Source organism: Xiphophorus maculatus, chromosome 9 (assembly GCF_002775205.1).
Source record: "Xiphophorus maculatus strain JP 163 A chromosome 9, X_maculatus-5.0-male, whole genome shotgun sequence".
In the NCBI taxonomy this organism is placed as follows: domain Eukaryota; kingdom Metazoa; phylum Chordata; class Actinopteri; order Cyprinodontiformes; family Poeciliidae; genus Xiphophorus; species Xiphophorus maculatus.
The window spans coordinates 20738591-20761899 of record NC_036451.1 but is presented as its reverse complement, the minus strand read 5'-3'; the positions used below and the strand labels follow the sequence as shown (position 1 = coordinate 20761899).

The 23309-nt window shown below is 41.7% G+C and overlaps 1 protein-coding gene across 1 annotated transcript; it reads right to left on the bottom strand.

Annotated features, from left to right (window-relative positions):
* Window positions 1–1041: 1041 nt before the first annotated feature.
* On the bottom strand, window positions 1042–23179 carry LOC102226621 (semaphorin-4E-like). Its single transcript, XM_014471141.2, has 14 exons — window positions 23031–23179; window positions 11842–12250; window positions 11441–11583; window positions 9941–10003; window positions 9446–9544; window positions 6249–6348; window positions 5917–6027; window positions 5658–5809; window positions 5389–5561; window positions 4996–5152; window positions 4671–4893; window positions 3971–4086; window positions 3300–3519; window positions 1042–3220 (listed from the first exon to the last, which is right to left on the bottom strand). Exons 2-14 carry the CDS (start codon window positions 11948–11950, stop codon window positions 2490–2492), a joined length of 2397 nt encoding a protein of 798 aa, XP_014326627.1. The 5' UTR covers window positions 11951–12250; window positions 23031–23179; the 3' UTR covers window positions 1042–2489.
* Between the last annotated feature and the right edge of the window lie 130 nt (window positions 23180–23309).

Here is a 23309-nt window from a genome sequence, read left to right as displayed (position 1 = left end):
CATTGTGTCATATATTTTGTTTTTGGTACTTTGCTAAATTTGAAACTCAAATGTCAGAGTAGCTACTCTGTTGGGATTCAAATCCAAGCATCATTAGCAGAAGAAAGTTGACACTTGGTTTTCTGGTCTATACGAGTTAATGACAGACCAGAGCTACTAAGGAATAGGCATTAATTGATTAATGCATGTTTATGTTTTGAATGGGTCTAGTCAAAGTCCAAATGTATATGCACTACAGAATTTGTGGCAAAATTTATAAACTGTTGTCCATGGATGATTTCCACTCAATGTGAATTAGTTTTTGAGCTATTATGCAAAGAAGGTTGAGTAAATATTTATAGATATGTAAATCGCATCTGTAGTTGCAACACAATGTTGACTTGAGGCAGATTAAATTTTATTTTTTTTTCAAAATCATGCCTAATTTTCAGCTTTGTGATTATATATTACTTTGTGTTGGTGTGTCATAAATACTAAATAAGATACTATGACTTGAATTTGTAACATGAGAAAAGAATGTTCCATTCTTGCATTTTTAACTTTAAAAAGACCTGGCATCTGGACGACACCAACTGCTTTAGTGATTCTGAATCTCAGAACAAATCTAGGATTCATGGACGGTAAACATTACTGATAAATCAGTATGAGCCAGTATTTCTAAGCCTTGTGGCACCAGCTGTAACTGGCTGATAGAGTATTGAAATCATGCATGTATGCAGCAGCAGCAGCAATCTTTTTTTCTTTTTTTTTAAAACGCCCAGAAGCAATTTCAATCCCTAATTATGTACATGACAACTTCTTTATACCACACTGGTAAATATTTAATGAGGATCTTGACGCATCGCTTTTATATCAACACTTGTATGAGATGAAACAGGATGGATTCAAGAGTAGGTGTGTGGAGGGGAAAGGGGGATTTTTGTCACTATATAACCTGAGAACAGTGAGATTTATGTTCTTCTGTTCTCAAGTCTTCCTGAATCATAACCTCCCCAATAAGAGAAATCTCAAAAGTTCTCAACTGTGTAAGAAAAAAGGAAATCATCACAAACATATTTTTTATTACCACATTCATTTTTACAAGGCAGTGTTTCCAGGTCAACCCCCCCATCACCCCTATTTTTTTTTCTATATACATATGCTGAACCGCACAATTGATATGCCACCAGAAATTTACACCCACACCTCTACATTCCTGCACCAGCTTTGTCTTTTTCAGAGTAACACAAATGTACAATTTGAAGTAAAGCTGTGTGAACCCCACCGAAAGGAATAAAGAACTGCCTTCCCAAATGACCAAATAATTACCAAAACAAAATGGTGATTTTTGTTAAGAAGTAGTTCATTACATGTGGCTTTTTTACTGAATGAGTGGTGAAAAAGTAGAGTAGATTAACTCAACCAAAGAGCAATGAAAAAATTACCCCTGTTGATTCCATACAGCAGGATCCATGAAATGAATTGGGCTTGGAGGTCGGTCACCAAGATGCTACATGTTCATTTCAAAGATTAGAGAGGATAAAATTAGAAAATGGAAATTTCCTCCAATAAATAGTCAAAAAAAAAAAAATAGCTTGACTGTACAGAAATATTTCACAGATCATATTCACAGATTGGGATTATACAAAAATATGACTGTAAAAACCATTTCTGGAGTGGGTATTTATCAAGTTAAATGTCTTTTTAGTGAATATCAGCTGCCTGAAAAGACATTGGAAATCACCCAGGAAAGAAACAGGAACCCATTTACAATCTAAAGGCGTATCTCAATAAACTGGAAGATCTTTGGAAAGTTATTCTATTTCAGTAGTTCGGTTCAGAAAGGGAAACTATATATCTAACCTTGTAATTTAGAGATAATAAAACATTCATAATAGTAACAACCAATGAAAAGATTCTTTTAAGATCATGCTATGGCCTCTACAATCACTGGAAATGCTGCTGATTTGACATTTGTTCAGGAGTCAGTCACTGATTGAAGGTAAGCCATTAAAGCCAGTGTTCAGAGGACTGTTTTCAAGCATCTTAATGGAAAATTGAGTGGAAGGAAAAAGTGTGGTAGGAAAAGCAACAGGGATCGTCACAGCCTGGGGACAATTGTGAAGCAAAGCCATTATATTATATTAATTATATTATATTATATTATATTATAGTTCCTGCCTCATGCCCAATGATCACTGGGCATGAGATCATTGCCTAGTGATCTCATGCTGGTCCCTGGAGACAGGGCCCAGTACCCCCACCATTAGACAATGGTGGATAATAGATAATAAAAACTTTATTTTTATTATATTATCAAAACCGACTAAAACAAACACTACTCTATGTAGTATGAATCTACACAGTACATGACGTTGAACTGAATTACTGAAATAAATCAGCTTCTTGTTTGAATTTCAATTTATTGAGACGTACCTAAACAACATATTGCAAGTACATTATTATTGCACCAATGCAGAACTAGGACTGAAGCGTGAGCCTCAGCAGAGTCAAATCTCCGACTCGTCATGGATGTATCCCAAACCGTTCAGATTTGAAATGTTGGCCAGAGGTGGGAAGTGGTACTCCCCGTTCTTTTTGAAGTCCACAGTGGTGTGATTATTGTTGGCGGTGCACGGTTTGACCTCCGCCCCCAGGAGCTTATTCTCAGAGTTTCTGTTCTGATCGTGCGTGTAGCCCGACAACGGCCGCTTCCCCTCGCCGCCCTTGGAGCTCTGCGCCAACCCGAAGCAATTCCAGTGCCCTCGCTTCCAGAACCACAATATGACGGCGACGAGAGAGAGGCAGAGCAGCGACAGCAGAGCCACGGCCACCTCCAGGCGACTCATTCTCCCAGAGTCGCTTTGATTCTCAGGCGTTGGCAGGTCCGGCTGTGACCCAGTTGCAGCCGTTTTCAGAGTTTGAATGAAGTATTTTGTGGCAGCTGTGCCGGGAGTGGGGCTCACTGGCTCAGAGGAGATTTGTAAATGATAAACAGCCACAGTCCTGTTGTACATCCTGCTGTTGATCTGCTCTACCGAGTCACAGAAATACGAGCCTGCGTCCGATGCGGTCGTGTTCAGGATGAGGAGGCCGTCGCTGTAGATGTAGTATTTGTGTGTAGATGAAACCTGTAGGTCAGAGAACCTCCAGTGGACCTCCGCCAGGTTGGAGTGACGCTGGCAAGGCAGCTGGATGTTGTTCCCTGGAATTAGAGCAACGTCCACAGCTGGCACTGGATCTGTAAACGTCACACACAAAAGCAGAAGGTTAACCCAGCCCCACACTCATAAAACTGGCAGGAGTCATGATGGATGCACCTGGTGGAGGACACTGTGACACGTTCCCCTCCTTCAGACTCTGGACTGCAGCTTCGAGGGACGCAGACAGACTGGAGATGGAGGAGCACCGCTCAGCGGACGAGTCCCAAGCACAGTAAGGATCCCTGGACAGGATGCAGTCCTGGCAAGACTGGTACCGGCTGCAGTTACTGACCGGCATCTGGATGACACCAGATTCAGAACCAGCGTAGAGTTGACCCTTTGGAAACAGAAATATTATTTTAAATATTTTGCCACTTTTGTTTTGTCCTCATCATTTAGGCCATGATGACAAATTTTGCTGGAGGGTTTATTGTGCCAGATATTAATGAGATGACCAGTAATATCGTTGCTTTGAGATCATTTTCAGGTAATATATTGACAATGGAATAATAATGCAAGACTAATAAACTTTAATTTTATAAAGAACACTCAACCCTGGAACTGGAAGATATTTTAAATATTCAACAACAACCAAAACAAAACCATAAATACAACAGAAACAAAAACCACACACAAACAAAACCATACATAAAATGGACTATAAAGCTTCTGTAAGCAAAATGACCCTTCAAAAATCATTAATGGTCAGAACAGAAATTATGGAGCTCATTTTAGTTCATCATGCGATTGATTGCTTATCGCTACAGGTTTACATGCGCCGTTGTTACCTTGCTTGATGAGAGGCGTAAGACCTTGACGGCCTCGGGGTTTTCATACACCTGAATCTGCTCGATGATGAACATCTCTCCGTCAAAGTTGACGGCCTTCTGAATGTAGCCGTTTTCTGCCAAGGAGACAAAACAGGAGCGTTTAATATATTTTACTAGGATTTTACATCAGCACAAAGTAGGGCATATTTGTAAAGTGGATATTAAAATATACGTATTTTGCCACAGCTTCTCAACTGGACTGGACTTTGACAGGGCCATTCTGACATATGAATGTGTGTTGATCAGAACTACTTCATTTTATCTCTGGCTGCATGTTTAGAGTGGTTGTTGTCCCGGTCTAACGTTTTCTGCAGTTGTCTTCCAGAATTGCCCGATACTTCACTTCATCCATCTTCCCATCAACACTGTTTTGCAAACAAGTCACTTTATCTTTTCACCACAGAACAACATGTTTGTAGTGTATCCTGCATGAAATCTTATAAAACAACTTCATTCTTGCTACTCTTCCATAAAGGCCAGATTTATCAACAGTTTCTGTCGCCAGAGTTGTGGATCTCTGCAGCTCCTCCACATTCTGCTTTTTAAATCGGTGTGTTTTTTTTTGATGCACCACTCTATGCTGGTATAGAACATAAATACTTCCATGTTCGTGGTTGTAAAAAAAGACAAGACATTATGGAAGGCTGAATTGTTTTACCAGTTCCGATAAACATGACGTTGTAAGTGTCCCCGTCCAGAGCCAGCACGCTGTCCACCACGATTCGGGTCAGTAAGGGTCCCCTCTTGAGCAGCAGCGGCCCCCCAGTCAGCGGACGGACAGCCTCGTCCATCAGGGGCCGGTCTCTGATGAACTGGAGGGTTTTATCCGGTAAATCCAGGGAGCGATTCATCCCCTTTTTACGATCTATACTGTTGATGCACTGAAAATAGCAGCAAATTCAAAAACATTTCTTTTCTCCCAAACTTGATTTGTGTAAGTTTATCCTCACAAGTTCAGACAGCAGAAAGCGCAGTTAACCTACCGCTCCCGGTCTGGGCTCCGGCACCTCCCCCGTGTACATCACCCATTTCACATGGGACGTCTCCACGGCAACAGTTGTCTTAAACTTTCCCTCATTGAAAATTTCTCGAATTGAAGCAACGGTGAAGGCACACACCGCAGAGATCTGAGACAAGCTCCTGAAACACACGGCGGAGAATTACGCAAAGTAAACACGAGCAAATTAACGACAACAGAAGTGTTTTCTTTTGTCTCCCTTTCCCCTGACACACACTCCATAATTTATATATTTTTATTCAGCTTCATGCTTTTGATTCTTCCTCCAGTCTGACAGATCAGCAGCCTCCTGACATTAACTAAATTCAACGCCCACTCGCAGCCATAAAAGCGCGTGGCTCCGGCAGTAAACACTCACGACTGAGGTGTGAAGACGGCGTAGAAGACGCTCTTCCTCCAGTCCTTGTGCCTTAGCAGGAAGACGTCCTGGACAACGGGGGGCAAGCTGGGTTCAGGGAAGGAACAATCCAGACGGGCTTTCAGGAACGAGGTCCATTTCTTCTGCAGCGTCCGCAGGCCGCCCATATCTCCCTAAACCAAGACAACAACAAGCTGCCATGTATAACCCCAACCCTGGCTCAGACGTCGTTTCCAACGCTCTTATGCAACGCTGCGTTGCCATGATACCTTGCAGACACGGGCCACTCTGGACACCGTGACTTTTCTGTAGAAGTCGTACTCCATGGCGCTCTCGCTGAAGAACAAGTACACCTTGTCGTCGTCCCCATCGGGGCTGTCGAAGCTCTCCTCCAAGAAGTCCATGTAGACAAAGTTTGGCTCTAAAAATCAAACGATGACAAATAAAAACCCAGCAGCATGAATGAAAACACCAGAATGCATATTTTAAAGATGTTTTATTGGTTTATTTAGCGACTTAATAAGTCACCATTGAGCCAGGAGCTCTTGAACTCGGTGCGAAGAGGCGAATTTGAGCTGCGCAGAATCACAGGCTCAGAGCCCAGAAAGTTGATAGATGTAGCAGAGTACAGCTCAGTTCCTGTTGGACAAGAACAATAGAGGAGTAAGCATTCCTGGAAATCCTTCATCCTCATCAAAATAAAACAATAAAGCATTAATATACCCGCTAATGAACTGGGCGAACTTTGCATGTTGACATATTAGCATGCACTGTATGCAGAGTGAGGAGGAGGCTCCACCAAACGATAAGCAATTGCAAGGAGCACGAATGCTGTGCGAAACATTTGTGTTGACACTCACCGACCATCAGGGAGGAGTATCTCTGAAAGGGATCAAAAGGACACTTCCCTTTTCCCTCCTCCTGCTTTCCCTTCAGGGTCAGCTGGCCATTTGCAAAAGTCTGTCGGAAACAAAGAGACGCAGGGCAGGACAGAAGCAGGACAAAGATGGAAAACATTGTTTTATTCAGAACTGTGGTTAAAATAAAAGCTCCCTGGTTGCATAACGGAGTAAGCTAAATACATTTAGCCACAATTATTGGCACCCTGGTAAGGATTTAAAAAAAAAACTCTCAAAATAAATCGATCTTATCTGTTGATGCAGCAGGATAATCTCACTCTGAAGAAGAAAAAAACTATTTAATTTGACTACATTTATTCAGTGGGGAAATTTAATCCCAAGACATAATTGTCTTATACTAACTCAGCAGTGGCACAATTATTGGGAACCTGTAGAAATCCCTTTGAAATAAAATGTAATTGCATTTTTTTTTTCCCATTTATACTTTACTTTCTTAAGTTAATCAGAGTTTCTTTGAACTTCTATTTAGCAATTCATTACTCCCCGTCTCTCTGCGGCATAAATGTGACGTGACTCAAAAGGTCTACTGCTACTTTCATATTTATTTTGTCACCACACAGTGAGGAGGAGAAATCTCCAAAGCTCATCCCTGGAGAACTGCACCATTGGACTAGACGTTTAAGATGGACGCCAAGGGAAAAAGCCTCTTCTGTCCTAATCATGTACTTAATAAATGTACTTAACTATGGAGGAGTTCACACAACCCTGCTTGGACTTTTACCTGTAAATATAAAAGTCCTCAGTTAGATGGGACTAAGACTGACGTTTTTAGGAAACAAACACGCCAGGTCTCAACCTCATGTCGTCCGTGCGGTAGATAAACTGTGATGCTGCGGGCCTCGTTTGAGACCACGCTCTGCACAAGCTCTTTAAAATGTCAGATCGTTTTAAAGTGTGTGTAAAAATCCGATGGGATGTGCGAGTAAGCACAAACTGGGTAATCACTGCGTCTTTCACCGTGACATTGGTCCAACAGACAGAGCCAACACACAACGGAAATGTAAACAACCAGGCTCCTTCAATCCTAGTCTAAACTTTACAGAAAACCCGAGGGGTGAGCTAAAGAAAAGAGAGCATTATGGACAAAGATCACTCTCTCTGAATGCTCAAATGTTAGAAAGTGTTATAGGACTAAAAAGGTTGGAAATAATGTCCCCACTGTCCAAGTTTGTTTATAAAAGATTCATTTATTTTTTTATGTTTTTTGATGTGCATCTTTACCAGGGGTACCAATAAATGTGGACAGCAATGTACAATACAGAAAACATTTTAGCCAGTAATGTTGCATATTTACGTACGCACACCTCAGTTTTAACCGAACAACTTTAGATCACAATGAATAAAGATTTTCCCCCTAAAGCCTGTTACTGTTAGCTGCATCTTCAGGCTAATGACCCTGAATCTCTGTAAAATGTTAGCAGTCACTGAGTTTTATCACTTGTTTCCTTTTTCTTACCATTTCAACCCAAGAAAATGTGAAGAAATTAGTCATCACAGGGGATATGTATTGTCTTAAATAGTAGTTTTTAAATGTTTTACTAAGCCAACATCACTTGTGTTTTAGAGCAAGTTATTATTATGTTCACATATCGTCTGCGCCTCTCATCTTCTGCCTTGTCCTTCAACTCTATTGTAAAGGGGATTTCTATTCTCTAAAGTAGCTTAACTTCGAAGTCAAACGGAATAAATTATTTTTTAAATCAAAGCACAAAACAGATGATATAGATCTGTTTTTTTAGTTGTTTTTTTATATGAAAAAACATAGTAGTAGATACAGACTGTATCTACTTTTAACAACAAAGTTGTTCAGTTCAGACAGCATCCCCGTGTGCAACTAAGATCGCTCTGTTCCCCGAAATGCAAATGTGCTGCCAAAATGCATTAAACAGGACATAAATCAAAATAATGGGTCGAACAAAGAAATGTGTTGTTTCCTTCCTATTTCGCATCGGACAGAGGAAGAGCTTCCTGGTAACAGACATGTTGGTGTGAAGCGAGGCTTCGGCATAATGGCCTCTCTGTCCGTTGATTCTTACGATTCCGCCCCAAAAACAGAAACCGTGTCTGACGACAGTTAACCAGGATGAAAACATGATCATGCTGTTTCTACATCTTTCAAATCCCTGACCAATTATTTTCTTAGTTTCACTCAACTGCTGCTAAAAATAGAGTGTGTGAGTGACTGCAGTCGTACCGTGGCGCTGGCTGATGTCTTACCTCATTAAAATAAGCAAGAGCACTGTAGTCATTTGTAGGCAACCCTACTTACATAATGTTGCTGCTGTAAATATTTACTGTCTCCAATTTGACTGGCATTTGCCAACAGCTTCAGTGTTCATCTTTTTAAAGCAATTCCTTCAAAGTTTGTTAAAAAGAAAAAGCTGAGCATTTTTCAGAGATGTTTTTAGCACCTTTACTTGCAAAATTGCTCACGTATGAACTTTTTCACATTTTGTCACAACAAACGTCATTGCATACGGTAGAACTGGCTACCACTTCTACCTTTTTGTTTCTAGAGTCAAACATTTTGCCAGTTGTTTTTTGCAAGAGCGCTTATAGGAGCCCAATCTATCCTCCCCATCAGGTCTGATTGGTTTAATAATCCTACCATGGAAAGTTTTGTTTTTTTTTAAGATTTTTTTTTTTTACCCTTTATTGACCTTTACCAAACAGGAACTGGCAGAGAAAGGCGGTTTCTCAAGGTCGGGCACTCGCCATTTAGATACCACACAGAAAGCATTTTGAATGTTTACAAAATAGTTCATTTATCATATAAAATTCCAATGAAATACAGATTGAAGTTGTAACTTGGCCAAATGTGAAACATCCAAAATCTCTAAATAAATACTTTTGCAAAGAACAGTGCACTCACAGAATGAACTAAGGAACTCACCACAGGAAGTCAGAAACAATAGAAATGTGGACTAATAAAGGCAGGACGTGAAATTTATTGCTTCGGGGGCAGTTTGGCAAGAAAAAAAAATATTTTAAAGAGCTTTTTTTCTCTTCAAAACCTTATGCAACTCGAACCATTCTCTTGAAGCAGATATTTTTAAATGATTAACATCAAAAACGTCAAAAGAAGGGCCTATTTTTACACTCCTGTAGATCTAATGCGTTCAGTAAAGCACACTTACCAGGTAATCGCACACTGGAGAAAAGGCGTTTGTGCCACAAACGTAGAGTGTGGTGTCGTTCACTCTGTGCAGCGTTCGTATGTAGTTGCGGCATTCCACCTGCAACAAAACCCATCAGAGCGAAGGCCAAGGTCGGCGTTTGTTAGTTCAGCCCTCAAATCACAAACATGCCAAACATGTACAGTTGCAACGCATGCTGCTCAGAGCTGAGCTGCTGATGGGCAAAAGGTCAAAGATGTGAATGTGAATGCTTTCTCCCTGCGTCTTTATTTGGACGGTCAGCTCAAAGTTATAAGCACAGGACTTCAAAGAGAGCTCTACATGTGGACTTGAAAAGGAAAAAAGAAAAAAAAAACACTAAACCCTCATATAAATGATTAACAGAAAGTGCCCGAGGCAGCAGGCGGTTTTCAGGCAGCAGTCGTCCTTTAGGTTGCATCCTCGCTCCAGAATTAGACATTAGACAGGCTTTGCTTCGGAAGGTGCAGCACAAACCTCTGCGTGTTTTCCCTTGTATGTGCACTCCCTCTGCTTCTCCTCGGTGACTCGCCAATACACCTGCATCAACAGACGGAGGGGATCCTGTCAAAGCATGCGGTAGTTGTCTTGCAGCCCTGCAGCAATTTTCTGTTTAAAATGTTTTGTTTGTCTTTAACAGCAAGCGCCGTCATTGCGCATGTCCCACTTTCGCTCAGAATGCTGAATGAACCGCACCAGCGGCACTCTTGAGTTTGCTGAAACTTTGCAAAACACGAAAAATGCTAAGCAAAAATCTACAGTTTTGTTGACTTCAGTGGAGCTCAAAGTGATGCCAGTTTGCAGGTTTTGTCCCATCATCAAACTTTCTTGCTATTTTTTTCCCCAAATAACAACAATACAAAATCTCTTAAAAAGAAAAACATTAAATAAAACACATCCAGAACTTCATTTTATTGTATTTTCTTAAAAGTCTAGACTATTTTTTTTTTTTAGATATACTATAATTTTATTTTTTATGAAGTTTTATTTTCAACAGACTACTGTGCTCTGAAGAGGCAACTGGTTGATTTAGATCAACTGCAAAGCCAAAGCCGCTGAGACACAGTTTGTGATCTTGTCTCGTGTTTCTAAAACATGCATTAGACAGAAATATCAGAGGATTAGGTGGAACATCAAATCCTGTCAGTTTTTTGCAGCGACGTCTTGTTTATTCATTTTCTCATATTTAATGATTATCTCACAATCTTGGGCTAAAAGTTTAATGTTCAATTAGCAGATAATGAACCCATGAAGAGGAGGTCAGGGCGCCATCAGTCCAAGTTTACCTCCCTGTTGAGGTAGTGAATCTTCCTCCATGCAGACAGAGTGTCTGCTTAGTGTATAATGAGACTGAGTAACATTGATATTTGAAAGATGCTGCAACATTTAAGTGGCAACTGCATAAATTACAGAGCTGGTGTTCAAATTGTGCTCTATATCGTTATCAGACGGATAGGAAGGTAATGCTAGGACATTTACCTGAATCAAAACGAGACAAATACGCAACACCTGTGATGTAGGTGTCAGAGGTCATAAAACATTCAGGGACTAAGAGGAAACAAAACACAATAAAGACTAAATCTTATGATGACAGCAGCACGTTATTTGTAATTTTTTTATTAATAACAGTAACCTGAGTCGATGGGAAAGTCTTTAGGTCAGTTCTCCCATTGTTTTCGTCCACACCACCATAGACTCGCCTACTTCTAAGGGGTCAAAGTCTACAAAAAAAAAAAGCTGCAAACTGCTTCAAGCAACCAGGCAAGTCCAGCCTTGAGTAGCTCACTAAATATTTGATCTTCTGGTCTAATCACTGCAGTAAAATGCCATAAAAATTCAACAAAGGATCAACTTTCTTGCTGCAGCATTTCACCAAGCAGTAAAAAGAGCGAGATAGCGGGAAATGCTGTTAATATGTAAACTGCTCTGCAGACATTTTCCTTATTCCAGACGTAATAACTCTGCACAGGTCCTCACCGCGGCCTTTTGGTCTGAGATGTTGTTGATGTCCAGAGCGTAGATGGCCTCTCTCGCCCCCAGCAGCACCACACCCAGGTCGTCTCTGATCAGCATAGTTGAGTAATTGAAGATCCCGTCTTCTTTGAACAAATTCAGGTGACCTGGGCAGAGAAAAAGTTTGCATTGCTTCGCAGTCGCCTCGACTCCTTGGGAAAAAAAGTAATAAAAAATGCTCTCACAGCAAAAAGCAAAATGCAAATCTGTTGAGAAACTAATAAACTTGTCACTTGCAGCAGAAAAGAGAGGAGAGCAGCTAAAGCCTTCCATCGGGATCGTACATCATGCGTAAAATATTCAAATGCATGCAGCGAATCAAACTGCTCCAAGTTCCCGTGTTTAATGGAGAGCTGGTGACTTACTCTGGTAGTTGACGGTCTTCCGTGGGACGCAGTACTGAGCGCTGAGCAGACTGAAATAATCCTGGAGCATCAATCCACAGACGATGCTTAGAGTTAAGAGTAGAGACATGGCTCGGGGTCCGGGGTCAGGCGACGCGCAGAGGAGCCGCACCGTCCAGCTGACGCCCAAAAATCACAGGTAGCGCATGGTTGAAAAACCCCTGAGTCTGGATCCCGACAGCAGCTTATTTAGATGTTTAACCAGGACTCGAGCCTGAACTGGTTCAGTTTGAAGTTGATGGGTATCTATGTCGGCGTTAGCCTCCAGCGCAGAGCTAACGAGCTGCTGGTGTCCTCTCTGGAAGGAGGAGCAGGAGCCATGCTGGCCGGCTAGTGCTGGGGGATGCTGGAGGACTTCATTCTCAGGGTCCTGCCAAAGATACAAGAAGATCTATGAATAATCAAAGGGCGTGAGAGAAAGAGAAAGAGAGTTTCTCACTGAATTTTAAAAGAAATTCTTAGAAATATTCCCTCAGAAAGTGAAAAAGGCAGCAGCTTTGCCTCCTACGCCTCGTTTCTCTTCGCTTTTTCTGCTGTGATGTGCTTGAATGTTGGCGGATAATCACTACGCAGGGAGGATAACCAGGGTGAAACAAGGAAGCCGATTTCCTATCCTCGACAAAGTTTGAACCCAAAACGAATAGATGTGCCGTGCCTCGCAAAAGTATTTGTACCCTTTAAACCACAAATCTGTCTGCATCTTATTAGTACTGTCTGTGACACAGCAACAGAAAGAAGAAAGAAAAATCCTACATGACTTTCTTTTTTTTTTTTTCAAATAAAGATGTGCAAAGTGTGGCTGACTCAGTGGTTTGTCAGAGCACCCTTCTCTGCGTTACAGCAGCAAGTCTTTTCAGATGTGTCTCCACCAACTGAGCACATTTAGAGATGAAATGTTTTGCCAGTTCTTCTGTACAAAATAGCTCAAGCTCAGTCAAATTAGGAAGTGAACAAGATTTTTTTTTACTGAATACAGTGGGAAAAAAAAAGGTGAAAATAATCCCAACATTATGGACAGTTTTAGGGAGTTTTAAGCATCGTTTATCTGAGTTTATCGTGAGAACAATACATCAAAATCTTAAGAAATTTATCACGATAAACGATACAATAAATGCCCACTTCTAGTTGCTCTGTCGCTCAGACTCTCAATAAAACATTGAAGCTTGTAGTTTTCTTCTGGCAAAAAGGAGAAAAGTTCAAGCTCTTTTTGCAAAGCACCGTGTGAGCAGATGAAAATCCCGTCTCTAACTTCGGGACACTCTCAAAGGAGACAGATTAACCCCAGCCCCCAAAAAAGAAAGAAATGATCAAAACTGGAGCAGAAAATGACAGCAGCCTCAGAAGATGGAAAAGCGCCGTAAGAAAAGGACGACGTCCTGGAAGAACTTGTCCTTCTCGCCGAATTCTGAAGGAGGCATTTATCAGAACCTCGAACTGAGACAAATGTAACTTTGTTGTTATGAGTCTGGCAGCGCGTACAGCTGTAGCTACAAGTCAGCCTCACAAAGGAAGCCCATGTCAAGTGGAAATCTGCAGAGTGCCACTCTGCCCTCCTACCCCACCACCAACACTCTCACAGCATCTTCCTGTCCCCCCCCCCTCCCCACTCCCTGATAAGAAGCAGCTTCCTCTGGGCTCTGCGGGGTTCAAGCTGCAGAGAGAGAAGAGAAGCGGAGGGCGGCGAAGGCGGTGGGTGGGTCAGGGGCTGGAGGGGGACTCAGCTTAGGTTGGGGCATGATGCATGCAGATCATGGCCACTCACTGCACGAGCGTTACAGCTTCTTCCAAGAGTTTGAATCTGTTTTGACTAACTGTGCAGAGCGGCCTCATTCAAAATTCATCAAGGCCCTATATCCCAGCACACACACACACACACACACACCCACACACACACACCCACACACACACACACACACACACACACACACACACACACACACACACACACACAAAGCTGACTTGTTAGCAGATGTCGAGGGGGGGAGAAAAAAAAAAGGTGGGAAAAAAACAAACAAACTTGTGTGCTCAGACACTGCAGGTTCACACCACTGCTGTGCAACTGTTGCTGAATTATTATTATTTTTTGCTCCCAGGGGAAAACGTAGGGAGGATGCGGCAGAGACGCTGCCTCTGAAACACGCCGCCGAGCCCTCGCCTGTTGACAGACGGCAAAAACGACAGATTTCAAGTTTCCTCGACAGACAACAACCAAAGAGCGCACACACTCGACGCTCCCCACCCGACTGCCTCGGCTCTCGGTGCGTGTTTTGTGACTAATCACCACCACACTCCCGCCCTCGTTGTTGGTTGACACAATGGGACAAGCTGCCACATGTGCAGGACGGCTCATCTTGTCAGAGCGACGACGTCCTGAAAGGAGGCCGAGTGCCACAGCTGAAGTGAACGACTGCGTGTTGCTTCTTAATGCAGCTTCTGACATGCGGCTTCACATGGTGCAGACGGGTAGGAATGGCTGCAGTGACAGAGGAGCAGACGTCCCGCGTTCTCCTCTCCTCCGTTTATCCTCACACTCACATGTCAGCCGTGAGCAGCTGAAACTAAAACAGCGCTCTGCATTCATCGAGATTCCATGTTTTACACCAACGCAATGAAAAATTTAAGAAAAACTGTACGTGGTTTCGCACTTTTTTTCTCTTTTGTTCAGAAAATCTGACAAGTGTGGCACGCATTTATGTCTAAGTCTCCAAGGTGATAATTTGCAGATCCTCTGTTTGCTGTAATTACAGCTGCAAATCCATTGGGGTGTGTCGCTAACAGCCTTCGCACATCTAGAGACTAAAATCATTCCCTCGATATCCACTCAGACTGGATAGTGAGCGTCTGTAGAGAGCAGTTTTCAATTGAGGCCTATACTTTGACTGGACCATAACAACACAAAAATATAACTTTGAGCTAAATCGTTCCACTGCAGCTCTGATTTTCTGTTTGACGTCATTGTCAAATGCTGAAAGGTGAACCTCCGTAGCAGTTTCTGCTCGACCCTTCTTACCAAAAACTCTGACTAGATACTTTGTTCCTGCTGAAGACAAAAATCTCCACAGCATGACGGTGTCACCACCGTGTTTCACGGTGATGCGATTTGTTATATTTAGCATTTATGCCGCAGGAAAAGTATAAGAGCAACTGATCAAAGCTCCTTCTTTCATGAGTTCAAGCCTTATTGTAAACTTGAACTATTCAACAAACGGCCGTCTCCTAAAGAGGCCTTTTCACCTGAGGGACCTCTGGGTTGATCTCCTTCACACATCTGTATGTTTAGGAGGAAGACCATGCCTGGTTGGTTTCCAGCTGTGCCTTACTCTTTACGATTTTCCACCATGGGTGTTTAACAAGATGTTCAAAGCATGGGAGTATTTGTGACACGGTTCAGATTTAGATTTTGCAAATAAATAGTGCAATAATGTGTTGCACTTGATTTTTATTTGGGGCGTCAGAGTAGAGGCGGCTGAATACAAATTCCCAACACAAATTTCTGATTTTTATGGGCAACCTTTATTGAAAACCAAAGTAAAATAAGCATTTCTGCATCATCACATCAAGTCTTTTTCGTCTTCTCTGTTTTTCAAAAAAATAACTTGGCTGCTAATACATTTATATATTGTTCCTATATAATCCTATAAGGTTTATAATATCATACTTGTTTCCTTACACTTTTAGTGCTTGAAAACCTTAGTGAAATTCCTCAATTGAAGCCAATGAAGCAATTTTGCTTCTGATTCCTGTTCACATTAATGCGCTCACTCTGTGCTGGTCCCAGTAAAATGTGGTGGGTGTGAATACTTTTGCACAGCACAGCACCCTTCATCTGACAGCTGCCTCTGGAGCTCCAACTCTTGGACTTTTCAAAGGGACGCTTTTGTCTGGGAACAGCTCATCGACGCGTCGCTCTCGCACTTCAGGTTGAATTCAAGCAGCCACAGTTTAAATGCTGGCATCAGATTTCGGTCAGACACCGAGTCAGACCTCGTCAGATCAGGTGAGGCGTCACAGTGAGCTCAGCGCAGTTTTCTTTGTTTCTGACTCACATTTGGTTCCCAGAGACCGTCATTGTTTTAGGCTGCAGGTTTAACTTCCTGCCAACCACCGCTAACATTTTCCACAAAGCGACACCAGAGTGTTTGGGGTTTTATTGTACCGCCTCGTCATTCTTAGCGTATTATATGGCTAACTATGAATGAGCCATAACTTTGAAACCACGTGTGACCGGGGATGAAATCTTAGCTTTTACGAAGGGTCACATGTCTTTCTCTTTAGATCTTCATCCTGCTAAAGGAAACATGATCGCCTCTTACTGTTGAATACTTAATTACCTCCACCAGCTACAGTTGTGACTTGGCGTTTGGCTCACTTAACGGAGTATACTACTGACATGATAGAACTTTATTTCCTGAGAGAAAGAAAAAAAAAAAAAGTTAACACAGTTGGCAGGAGCTGTAATTTTCCAGAGAACTGAGCTTTGCTACTTTACCAGCAACACAAAACCAGGGAAACCAGATACTATTCACGAGAAAATGACTTTTGTTCACCTTTAGTTAACAGCGTTGTCTCCTGTGCCAACGTCAAGAAACACAACAGAATGATTCACAGCCTGATTCAAAAACAGCACATCTAGGTCAGCTTCTGAGTTTTACAGAAATATAATTTCAGGACTTTAAAATAAATAAAAATCCTTATCAGCACTAATTCCTGTTCTGAGTGGCGACAAAGTTTCTGCCCCAGATCTTTGACATTTTCTGATCCCACATTAGCCTGATGCATTTCTTTAAAGTGTTTGATTTAACTTCCTTTTCCTCTTTTTTTCCCTGCTAATTAACCAGGAAGGGCCCACCCATGAAGTCAAACATTGTGAAACAAGCGTATGCAACGTCTTTATCAGACAAAACTGCTAAAACTGTTCAACATACAGTAAAGTTCATTAATAAAAACATATTTTTCACGACTAAATACAGCTATTCGTAAATAAAGACCTGCAGATTTGAGCAAAGTAGTCCTATATATATCTGGTTATTTGTTCAGTGGTGGAAAAGAAACGGTTAAGAAATAACACTTTTAGTTGTCAGCCAGAGACTAAGATATTTTGAACCAATAAGTCCTGGTATTTTTAGTAAATAAAAGTGGGATTTTTAAAGAGCTTTCGGTGCATGCTTCTCAAGGCCCACAGCATCACAGGCCCTCCACTTGTCTTAGTATTGGAAGTGATGTGTTTTACTTCACTCTTAGTATTTATATCCCAGACACACCAAATTTTAAGTCATATTATGCTTCTACAATAAAAGATGAATATATTTTTGGGCTTTAGCAAATCTTTAAAAAGGGTTAAAAAAAATAAAAATACAACAGACGCTGTACTGTAATGATTTATTTTTGTTTCCTGTTTTTTTTGTCTCCCACTTTTAATCATGTTTTCTTTCTTTGGCACCTCAGAGAGCAAAGCAACAATAATTCAAAGCAATACTCGTCTGAGTTTTCGCGTCAGAGGACACGTTATGAAAGGCAGGTGTGAAAACCGATTCTTAGCTTCTGTTTACTGGATCGATGCTGATTCCTGTGTAGCCAGTCAAACCTGCTGACAATAAACTCTCACTTCAAACTACAACCCATCAACAAAGGTGGCGGCTTACTCCGGAGGAAGAATTGACTTTCCAAAAATGAGAACAAAAACAAAAAAAAACAGAGAGTGACTAAAACCACTTCTCTGCCAGTATGCCAGCTCACCGCTGGTGGGTGAGCTGAACATCGAGACGTGAACAACTGTGCTGCACATGAACTTGTGTCTGAGGAAGCCCTGCAGCCGGATCTCTCCACACTCCGACCACTTGAAGCATGATGATATTTATAGCCTCCGCTTTATCTACAGAAACCCTTCAGGTTCAAGCGCAGCGCTTTGGAAAACTGTCCCATACCGCCTGAGCCTTTACACGTTTTGTCACATTGCAACCGTGGACTTCAATTAGTCTTATATCAGTGGATAAATGTAAAAGGTGGAATTGAATAATACACTGCTTTTATTTTTTTTCTAAGCAAGTAAAATTTAGAAAAGTGCGGTGTGCATTCCTGCGATGCCCCTAAATAAGACAGAGTGCCACCAGTTCCCAGGAGATCGCTCTCATGGAGTAATTTTCAAAAATAGAAAGAGCATGGCACAGCCGCAAATCTACCTACATCATGGCCGTCCACCTGACCCAGCGATTGGCAACATTCACCTTCTACGAAAGTCTAGAGTGACACAAACTACCAAAAAAGAAATTTGTTTTCTGGTTAAATTTAAAAAAAAAATAAAAAATCCACCATTTTATTCACATGCAATTTCAGAAGTGCTGACCTTCGAACTGAGCTGGCTGACTGGCCAAAGACAAACTAAATCTGTGATTTTTTTTTTATTCCACTACAAAGCCTCGTGCATAGCATCCATACCATAGTTGTGAATACCGTGCCTACTGTGAAGCAAGGTGGTGGCAGCATCATGCTTTGTGGATGCTTTTTCTACAACAGGGACATGGAAGCTGATAAGATTGGAGATAAACACAGAACAATGTAAGGCTGCACAAAGACGGGTTTCACCTCCCAGCTGGACAATGACGTTAACATGTGTGGAATTCATTAGATCAAAGTATATTCATGTGTTAGAATGGCCCAGTCAAAGTTCAACTGAGAATCTGTAGCAAGATTTTAAAAAACTGCCATTTACAGACGCTCACTGTCCAATCTGACAAAAATGTCAGACTCTAACTTGCTACACCGTACAAAAGTAAACACCTGGCTTTTTTGATTTCCATTTGCAAACTTTTGCAAATCCCCATGCGTCCTTTTTCTTCTACTTCACACAATTTCACCAATTCTTGTTGGTTTGCCTCACAAAACCCAAACAAAAGCCTGCAAATACTTCGGCAACCTGCTGCGTACGACAGAAAACTTCACAGAGCAGGCTTGAAACGTGTACAGACACGCACGTTGTGTTGCCAACCAGGTGACTCACAACACGTCTAGAAAAAACAAAACAAAAAAAAACATTTATATACTGTGTTAACAGTCAAACAGCTGGAGTGAGTCACGCCAGCGTAGGCTTTAGAGTACGATGTCTTCATACGGTGTATCAGCACCGCGCTGCGTCACAGGGGCGAGGCCGTGACCGATTTACATGATTAACTGTTCCACAGGTCGGACGCCATCCCTGGATCACTTGCTTTTCTGTCCGTTTTCCTGCTCATCCCCTGACCCCGTCCGCCTGGCTGCAAGCCCGACGCTGATGTCCGCTGGCAGGCCGGCGGCCGGCCCGCTGGCGTGTTGGCTCTGGTTCCCTGTTCCATCGCCGGGGCCCAAACAGGAAGCCTGTTGTGGGAGGGAGTTCACCTCTGACACTGTTGTCACAGACGCCGCTGTGAAACATTCACTGGAAAACACAACCCAGTTCAAATCCGGGTCGTATTGTTGCAAGGCAAGCTCAGATTTTGTGAAATAATAATAATAATTATAGTAATAATAATAGGGACAGCAGGTTGTCAGGTTTTATTTTGATATGCAGGCGAGCTGAAGGCAATCCTTTAAAAACACACTGTGTGCACAGTTCTTCCCGACCTGCTGCGACACGTATCATTAGCTCCAAGCCACCAGACAACTAACAGTCATTACTGCATTAAGACAACAAGGTCTTGGAGAAATGCAACCAGTTGAATAAGATCCTCCTCTTATTTTGACAAATCGCTCATCATTGATCAGACAAGCCTGCCAAAGTGTAAACGTCCTTTGGAAAAAACACACACCCACACACACACACGCACCCACGCATGCACACACACCCCGACAAGTCGCAGCAGGAGTGTAATCCGCAGGACAAACTTGTGACAGACGAGAAGAACTGGAAAATAAAACCTGGGGATTGTGACATTTTAAAATTTTCGATCAAGAGGAGCAACGATTTATTTCAGGGTTGAGAAGCCATGGAAAAAAATACCACAAATCAGCCTGCTGGGTCTGCATGTGATGACAACATCCAGCAAAAGGTTTTCAGCATCACAGCTTCACAAAAATGCACAACAATTATTTGAATTGCTAATAAAACAGTGTTACAATTAAATAGTTAAGATGCACCAATCAGAGGGAAGAAGAACATAAGAGGAAAAATGTGCTGCAGGTAATTCGATGGAGATTGCAGTTTTGAATCTAACCACATCCTAAGCATATGTTGCTAATGTTTATTTGATATTTATTTATTTTTTTAAATGACTCGACCAACAACTTAGTTACAAAACCAAAAGTGGTAGTAGTTCTTTGTTCTGGAGCACTTAATGAAAATTGTAAGACTTTTCAGTATTTCACTTGTTCAGCATTGATCCTTGGAAGATTTAATGATGATTTCTCCAAGCAGAACATTATCTACATAGAACTGAATCATTTAAATGTGTTTACTGCATGGAATATTATCTGTAAACTGCAAGATAATCTAATTTAGTCAGATTATTTTACCCGGTCAGCTGCTGTACAGACACCTGTCAATGTTTTTTGTGCTCCAAAATATTTCCAAAACCTTTTTTTACTTTTTTGGTGCAAGCGATGAAAAATAATAGCTTTCTTTAAGTCAGCTGACTGGCAGTGCGCACCAACAAGTCAGGGAGGGTCAGAAGTGGATTACCACTGGTGAAAACTCAAAATGACTCTGGCACTTTCTCTGCCGTCTCATCTCTAAAGCAGCTGAGCAGATTTGAAACCAGGACTGATGAAGACCTCGGTAAACACTGACGACAATGACCAGCCAAGTTACAAACAGAACAACGCCAAGAAGTTTAGTTTATACCGATTTTCCCTCCACTGTGACGGTAATAAAACTGAAGCAATCCGGGCCTACTGGCTAAAGATTAATAGCAAGTAGACATTAAAACTGCTGGAAACAATGATCTATTTTCAGGTGAGGAATGAGATTACAATAACAGTCGTAGTGGCAGAGACTGTAAGCTGGCACCATCAGTCACCAAAACATGTTTTGACTCATTTAGATATCAGTAAATGAGAAAAGATGCCAGACGAAACTGCTTAATAGGCTGAGCTGGGTTTATGAGTTCAAATTTACACACAAACAACACCATTAAGAGGTTTTCTCCTTCCCCCCCAACCTTTTCTTTCCGCCTAACTGTTGTGATTCTCACTCATCTGAGACCTGGAAACCACTTAACAACATGAGTCTGATGGGTCTGCCTGATCGAGATGACTTCTAAGAAGTCATTTAAGATCTTGCGGCATCAGGAAACTAAAACCCCCTCTGCACAGCGGCAGCATGCATCATCTCCAGCTAGACCACAGAGTACCAGTACATGATACATTGGGTTGTGCACACACACACACACTGATGTCAGCCCACTGAGCTGCAGGGCGACAGCTAAACTGGGCCATTCTCCCCCGAGAGAAAGTGCATCAGCAACACTTAATGTATCCCGTACAGATTTATATCATCCATACGCCCACAACGTTTCCACTATCTGGTGTCGAATTAATCCTTTATGTAGAAATGTAATTGTCCAAGAGTATTTGAAATCTGAGGTGTGAATTTTGATTGCAGGATTTTACATTTATTTGGGTTACTGACAAAGAGGCGCAGGAATCGAGCTGATCAGCTAGAATTATTCAAACAGATACGGCAATAGAGTCTGAGGCATTTCTGCTGCTTCGGAGTTGTAAGATGTTTTAAATCCTGCCTGAATTCTTTTATCCGACTGGTTTCTGTGTGTAAAGTTAGGAAAAACATCACAGTCATGCTAACTCGGCACACACAAAGAACGTCTTGCTTCTGACTGCCGAGCTGTTACTGTCTTTTTTTTCCCTTTCTTGACAGGTGATGCAGTCGTTCAACAGGAAACATGGTGGGGACCTGAAAATCATCTTAATGAAACAAATCAACCACACCCTGTGGGTTTCCATAACTCGGCTCAAAATAATCGCTGAAGCTCTTTGATAGTGAAATCTGGCCATTCCAGCTTGGCCTGCTCCTTTCCAAACGCTGCTACGTTTTCAAGAGTTGTATGTCAAATCATACGATTTCATCTAAAAAGAAACGTTAAAGAAACCATTGAATTAATACTGAGATAAGGTAGGTAGTGACCCAAAATTTCCAAAAGATTTTACCTACTTATTATATTAAAAAACTTCAGGTATTGCAAAAAAAGTCAAACAAAGCAATGTTTGATTGATACAACATATACCTGTTTTAGTGGTTTAATTGACTTGAAAATAATTAGGCAAAAAGGTTGTTTGAGATTGTAGAAGCTCATACTTTCACCGTTAACAACTATTTTCATTTTTGGTACAATCAAATGCGCAATTAGTTGCATAACTCCGTTAATTTTAAGTACATACTGATAACCATTTTGGTCAAAAGAGAACTAAATAAAAAGACAAACAACATAAATTTACAAATTACATTCTTGGCATGCAAACCCTGTTTTTGCCTTTTGTGACGTCACCAGAAGCAAGCATGTATGCAAGTGTATCTTGTAACTTGACTGCAAAATGCTGCGCAATAACCTAACAAAATGAACCCGAAAGCTGAGCGTTACCTGTTTAACAGGTGGCAAACTTCATCTAAAGAGTTTAATTAATAAGACAGACAAACCTGACCAGAAGCTTTAAATGCTCCCTCATTAAAGTTACAGCTACACCAAATGTACTGCATATGATGTTTTCCAAAAAAAAAAATAAAAAAATAGACTTATTTCTTGCGTTTAATGAAAAAAAAAAAAAGTCGTAAAGGTAGAAATGTGTCTGAGGGGAAATCTGTGTCCAGCTCTGCTGAAACAGTTCGTCCTGATGGCCGCACTGGTCTGGCAGTCCTCCAGCAGACTGAGCGCGTCTCCCACTGAAAAACTATCCGCCGTGCTGCCAAGTGTTTGGAGGCATATCCCACTACTGCTCACTCCAGCTCTCCTCTGCTATTATTAGATTACTTTATCCCGTAATCTGTAAATAAATCCGGGAATAGACGGATCCCATCCGCACCTCGGTTTAAATCCCACATGCCCAGCAGCTCCGTGGAAACAGCAACAAAAATAACACAACACACGAGATACACACACACAGAGAGAGAGAGTGGAGCCAACCTGCACCGACACAAACAAGTCCCTAAGTCCCTGGATCTGACTTACCAGTACTCCAGCTGTCGGGATCTACATGGAAACTCCTCACAGATTGACTCGGTTCAGATTGTTTCAGGTTCCGTGTCGGCGCTTTTCTCGGTCCACCTGTAACGCTCAGCCCACACCTAGTAAATCCTGCAGGGAGCGATAATCCAGCAGAGCAAAGCGCCAGATCACGTGACTACACTATACCTTTTCCTTTAAATAAAAAAAAAAAAAAAAAAAACTCCTCCACTTTACAGCCAATCAGAGGAGAGGGAAATCCCGTGAATGTTAAATGTTTACATC